Below are 6,539 nucleotides of genomic sequence, written 5' to 3' on the forward strand. Positions count from 1 at the left end.
GCATGGGCATATGTCCCTGGAGTCACACCAAGGGTGCAACACACCCCATTACAGCAGTTCTGTTTGCAGCAGTGAAGTCTTTCTCTGTGATTCCCAGAAAATGCCTTCCTGAGATGGTGCTTGAAGTAACTGAGTGACACAGCCCTAGGGACACCTGCTAGAGAACATACGTCTGCTCCATGTGAATTTGAAAGGGGCCAGAAGAGGCCCCTGCTAAGTGGTTTTAAATTCACAGCTTCAAGCGGTCCCTCCTGCTCTTGAGCACCATTTGTGCGGCAAAGAAAAGATAAAATCCTCCTGTGGAGATAATTGTGATCCATGTCAAGGTTTTGAACCCTGGAAGATCTGGCTGGCTTTAAATAAGCTGGGCCAGGGAAGGATTTTACTAAGGGTGTAGTATAGCCCCAGAACTGTGTTAGGTATTTGTGTTTCAGATCAATCATCACTTTGATCAGCCATCTGCTATGTTGTGGTGAATGTTTTATATTGCCTCGAACTGTTCACAAAAGAGATGTGGTTTTTCCCTCTTTCTTTATTAGACCTGGTCCGTTTCTTTTTCCTCTTTGAGCTGTGCCACCTTGAACTTTTGCCAAGATGATGGTCGATATGTCAGAATTCGGGGAGGCTGCTCCCTTCCTCCGAAAGAGCGAGAACGAGCTGATGAAGGCTCAGACCGTTGCCTTCGAGGGTGAGTTTCAGGACCCTTTGTGCTGCCTGTGGCTGGTTAATAAGGATAAGGGTTACCTCGAAGTGTAGTCAAGGAAATGCAGAGCAAAGCAGGATGCAAAGCCTCCATTGTTGCTGCTGTGCAGCTGCTGCTGCTGCTGTCAGAGGTAGCTTGGTTCAGCCAAGTTCTGGTTGCTTTATTCTGCAAAGCTACTAAAACCCCCAGGTACTACTAAATAAAAATAATCTATGGTAAGTAAGTAATTACCTAGATTTAGATGCAAGGCATATTGGTACTGCCCTGCTAAAGGGAGGATCATCTCTTTGTTAGTTTGAGCAAAAAACAACATTATTGTTCTGTAATGAGAGGTTCTGCAGTCTTGTTTGGTTTGCAGGCTGTATGACAGTCTGATGTTAGCTTTTAGTTTCTCATCATTTATTTTTCATTAAATGGCTTTATATGAGCCCTGAGGTATAGCAGTAAGGGTAAATATACCAATCACTGCAACTTTTCACTATTCAGAACAGTTGCTGTAACTAAAGACCTAAAGTCTAGTGCAGCTACTCCATACTCTAAAAAGGCACATATGTAACTCAATGTGAGTTCTTAATACTGCTGGTTTTCAACACAAACCTCAGAAGAATATGAAGGAATAAGGTTAAATCTGATAGCTGGCAGGCAAATAATGTGGGCTGAATTCCTTGCGCAGTTTGAAATTCTCTGTGTGACTTTTCAGCAAACGCCTTAATTTGGGCTTGGATCTCAGTTCCTCCATCTGCACACTGGTGATAATGATTATGGGTTTCCCATGGAGGCTGAGGCTTAGCCAGCATTTGTGCAATATTTTGACACCTTGTGCTGGAAGGATCTAGAGGAAGATGAGTGGTAGTTTCAAAGGGAGACAACATTTGGGAGCTCTGTGCCTTCTGCTTTGTCAGGCAGCTTCCCAGCACTGCTGATCTGCTGCAATCCCAGAGGTTTTGTGTCACTTGTGCAGAAAAAGTAACCCAACAATCTTACTTAGCTAAGCATGATGTTACTGACTGATGCAAGGCAGTGAACCCTTTGGTCTCCTTAATTTCACAGGGAAGAAGAGATGTTGGGTTCCTGATGACAAGTTAGCTTATGTTGAAGGTGAAATTACAGAAACCAGCGGAGGCAAAGTGACCGTGCAGACAGAAGATGGAAGGGTACAAAACTGGTTTTGTCTGACCTATGACTAACCAAGCCAGAGCCGCAATCTCCAGAATTTACCTGTCCTTGTTTAAGCTCAATTGCCTGTTTTGTTAAATGGGGAGTGTATGGGAAGGCCCTGTAACTGATGCCACATCAGGATAGGATAACACATGAAAACCCAGCAATGCAGTGCTGGGCAGGCAAGCACCAGCCACCACACAGCTGTGGGCGGTCTGTGACTGGAGGTTTGCAACCAGCCAGTTCTGATTTGGTCCCCAGAGATAAAAACTCAGGCTGTAGCCAAATTTCATGGCTCCTTTCACAGCCATACCACTGCACTCCTTACTTCTACCATCTCAGTCTGCCCCTATTCTTCTGGTATCTGTGTAAACGAATGTTGTTACATAGATAGGCATGTATTGAGCTGAAGGACTTCCCTCTGCAGGAGGAAAGTTGTATTTTCTCCTATAAGATGTGTGAGACAACAGAAAAATCCCTGTAATTTCCAGTGTTGCTGTACTTGTTTGTCTTTGCAGACCATGACTCTAAAAGAAGATGATGTGCAGACAATGAACCCTCCCAAATTCGACATGATAGAGGACATGTCTATGCTGACCCATCTGAACGAGGCGTCTGTGCTGTCCAATCTGAAAAAACGCTACACCAACTGGATGATCTATGTAAGGGCCAATACAAGGGTGTATTTCTCAACCTGCATTTCAAGTGCACACTTCACGTTTGAACATGTTGTGTTCTTCACATTCAGTTTACAACTTTGATAAGTCACAAAACTGAGGGTCTTGCTCATCTTTTCAAGCAAGATGTTGCATGGAGCTGGCGCGCATCTGAATACAGGCAGACAAAACCAAATGAATAAGATGGTGCCTAGCTCCTGGATTTTGCTTGCTGGCCTAGGGGAGGGGTGGTGTGGGACATGTTTTCTTCAACCAAGATATTGGAGGGACCCAGTTTACTTTTTGTGTTCTGATACTAACCCATGTGAATACCAGAGATGGGGATTTCTTTCATAAGAAACAGTGCCTCGAGCTTAGAGCTCACACACAACTTCTTAAAGCATGAGCCTTTCTATTTTAGTTCAGTAGTTATATTTCCCTTCATTTTCAGTGCTAACATCTGTCTTGTTTTGCTCTGGCCTTTTCCTTTGTTCTGCATCTTCCCCATGATATCATTAACATAATTTCTGTCAGCACCAGAACATGATTCAGTGGCACCTAATTTTACAGGGTCAGAATTTTGCTCTCAGTTTGCTGCATTCAATTGTGTCTGAAATTAGCAAGAGGAATCTATAGATTTTCCAGCCAATCCCTGTTCTGGGTTTTGGTGTTCATCAGAGGAGTAAGAGGAATCTACAGATTTTCCAGCCAGTCCCTTTTCTGGGTTTTGGTGTTCATCAGAGGAGTGAATCCAGCTTTTTCCAATTTAAATTCTGATTGTCAAACATTTTCTGCATTTCTCTAATAACCCCTCCATGGAATTCTATGGCCTAATGCACAGCTTTGTTTGCAGATCTGCGTAGGTAGAAAAATTAATTTGGCATCTTGCCTTAATCTGTTTACTGGTTGGGGTTTATTCTTTTCCTTGTAGAGAACAGGACTGAGGACTCATACTAAGGCCATTCTAGGGCAGGTTCTAATGTTATTTTTAGGGGAAGAGAGCTGGATTTCCAAGGCCATTCTAGGGCAGGTCCTAATGCTATTTTTAGGGGAAGAGAGCTGGATTTCACCTGAAACTTCTAGAATTTAATTGAGCTCATTAATCTATGTGCACATAGTGATTGTGCCCATATATAATAACTGGGTTTCTTTGAAGCTTTTTGCCTCAAACTGGACTAAGTACCTGAATGTTACCAGCTGACACCAATTCTGGGGCTTACAACTGAAAGGTCATTCTTCCTTAGAATGGCCAGACCCAAGTGATTTGATCTAGATAGTCCAAAGAGCAACTAGAAAGATTTTTACCAACTCTGTTTCTCCGAAAGCTATAAAAAGCTTCACAGCTTTGAGGTATAACACGATGAAGTTGTATCTCTTCGAACACCCACCAGAAATTGTCTCAGTTGTGCCAAGATGCTCACATACAATTAATAATGAGAGGTTGTTTCTCCTCCTAAGAATGGCATTCGAACAAGAAAGCTGTAACTTTCTATCATAATGGCTGTTTTCAAGAGGAAACAATTCTTGGGTGGTGGGCAAGGCAAAAAATCAGGTGTAGGTCTTTTTGCTGCCCTTTTGTTTTGCTGAAGAGGTTGTTTCTCTTTCTGGGTGATATCTCAAATACTATTCCTCCTTTTGAAAACTGCTCAAAATCTGTAGTTTTGGTATCAATTGCCAATAGGAAGTCAATTACCAGACCAGTAGCTTAAAAAATTCAAATCAAAGGCTGAAATTTGAGTCAGAATTCAAACTCAAATCAGAAGCTGGTCCTGCTTGGTTAGATAAGACCTTTTTCCTTATTCCTTGAGTGGCTTTTTTTTCCCCCACTTTTGTTTTGTGTTCCTTTCTAGACATATTCGGGTTTATTCTGTGTGACCATAAATCCCTACAAGTGGTTGCCTGTCTACAAGCCAGAGGTTGTTGCTGCATACAAAGGCAAGAGGCGCTCAGAGGCTCCTCCCCACATCTTCTCCATTGCTGACAACGCATACCACGACATGCTGCGTAGTAAGTGGCACTGTTTGCTTCAAATTGGGTTTCATTTTATTCAGCTGATGTAATTTGTACCGGATGGAAGTTCGGGAGAACTTTTGCAGCCTGTAACAAACATGAAAATGCTCTACAAGCAACAGGGGCTTGGCAGTCTATGCTGATTTTTTTTAATATGTGTATATACACATTTATTTTGTTTTTAAACTCCCCTGCCTGTTCCTGTGATGCTTCTGGTAACAGTAAGCTCTGTATATGGATTATCTCTAAGGTGCACAAATTTAGCTGTCTAATCTGGGTGAATCCATCAGTTTGTAACAGAAATGGGGCCATGTCCCAAAGGTCTGTAATCCCAACCTCAAAATAAACCTTACTGTCAGTTTATGCTCCGTATTCTAACGCTGGTAAGATATATGTGTTCAAGGGTTAGTGAAGGCCAGAGATCTAGGGTGCTGTGAACACATCACTTGCACAAACACGCTGTGGGTCAGTGTTGCACCGACTGCCATAGCTCTAGGCACCAATCCTGTGGCAGCGAACTTCAGATTTCCCTGTAAAATTTTCTCACCCTGATCCTCAAATTACTGGGAAAAAAAGAGTTTATCAGCAGAGGGCAGTCACCCTGACCCTCAAATTACTGGGAAAAAAAAAGAGTTTATCAGCAGAGGGCAGCAGCGATGTGCTCACACCAGGTCCTGCGAGAAGGCAGGGTAAATCCAAAAGGCACTTGGCTTGAACACATTCGGCTGTCAACTGCTTTAATAAAACAGAAAGTGCCTCAGCTGTGAGGGGACAGATAGTGTGGTGCAGTAGGGATATGTGTGTGCCCTCAAATTACTGGGAAAAAAAAAGAGTTTATCAGCAGAGGGCAGCAGCGATGTGCTCACACCAGGTCCTGCGAGAAGGCAGGGTAAATCCAAAAGGCACTTGGCTTGAACACATTCGGCTGTCAACTGCTTTAATAAAACAGAAAGTGCCTCAGCTGTGAGGGGACAGATAGTGTGGTGCAGTAGGGATATGTGTGTGTGGTTGCAAGGAGATGCTCTTTCATCAGACAAGGCTGTCCAATATGCAGCCTGCTGTAATGTTTGGATTTTAAAAAAATAGAAAGAGGAACTTAAGCTTAAGCAAGGCTGTCCAATATGTAGCCTGCTGTAATGTTTGGATTTTATAAAAATAGAAAGAGGAACTTAAGCTTAATGACTTGAGAAGCTGCCGTGCTTTAGCATTTGCTGAACTTGATTAATAATATTTAAGGTTGCAAAGTTCTAATAAATACTTGTTTCTGATCAGGCCATTAGGTCTGGACATCCGGCTATTTCATTCTAGCAGCGTGGCCAACTGAAGAGTATGTATGCGTTATAAGGAACAGTCTGTGAAAAAACAGCAAAATTACTTGGGTTGGTCTAGTATTTCAGGAGCAGAAGGGTCAGATGTGAGCAAAGACACCCTCAGGAGTAAGAGAATAAATGTCTTGATAACAGGAAATTACTTTCTTTATTATAGTTTCCCAGACACAGGGGAATGTGTACAGCTGACAGTTCTTTAATCCTGATTTGAACAAAACACATGAGGAGGATTCAGGGCAGGGCTACAACTTGCACTGCTGGAGGTCATTCTAGGTGATACTAGTTTTTAACTTTCTGTCTCTACTTCATGTAATTCTCTGCTGTCCTTACAGGACTGATTCTGGAGTAGTTGGTACTCATTTGAAATTATAATAAGCAATTTGTACATCCTACTAAGTTTGTCTCTTATTTTTTTTCTCCCCTCCACAGATCGGGAGAATCAGTCTATGCTGATCACGTAAGTGCCTTTTTTTGATTGATTTGAGACTCTGTTGCTGTGAAGAACTTCAAAGGAAAAATCCTGATAAATACAAGTTGATTCTTGAAATCTCAGTTAAATTGCCTGCAACTTGTTTCAAGCCAAGTAACTGGCAATTTGGCCATCTGATGATTAACTTGAGCTCCATGAGAAAGGAGTAGCTGGCCCATTTCTGGTCCCCATCTGGTGTTCAGTCCAAGCAGGCA

The 6,539-nt window shown here is 42.5% G+C and overlaps 1 protein-coding gene across 1 annotated transcript; it reads left to right on the plus strand.

The window, feature by feature from the left end:
- Nucleotides 1–597: 597 nt before the first annotated feature.
- LOC103801573 (myosin-7B-like) lies at nucleotides 598–6,312 on the plus strand (the record flags this gene model as incomplete). The annotated part of the gene is made up of 5 exons (XM_009073992.1): nucleotides 598–688; nucleotides 1,754–1,857; nucleotides 2,380–2,523; nucleotides 4,368–4,524; nucleotides 6,285–6,312. Coding segments are annotated over exons 1-5 (524 nt in total), but the record flags the coding sequence as incomplete, so codon positions are not given.
- Between the last annotated feature and the right edge of the window lie 227 nt (nucleotides 6,313–6,539).

Source organism: Acanthisitta chloris, unplaced genomic scaffold (assembly GCF_000695815.1).
Source record: "Acanthisitta chloris isolate BGI_N310 unplaced genomic scaffold, ASM69581v1 scaffold16854, whole genome shotgun sequence".
In the NCBI taxonomy this organism is placed as follows: Eukaryota; Metazoa; Chordata; class Aves; order Passeriformes; family Acanthisittidae; genus Acanthisitta; species Acanthisitta chloris.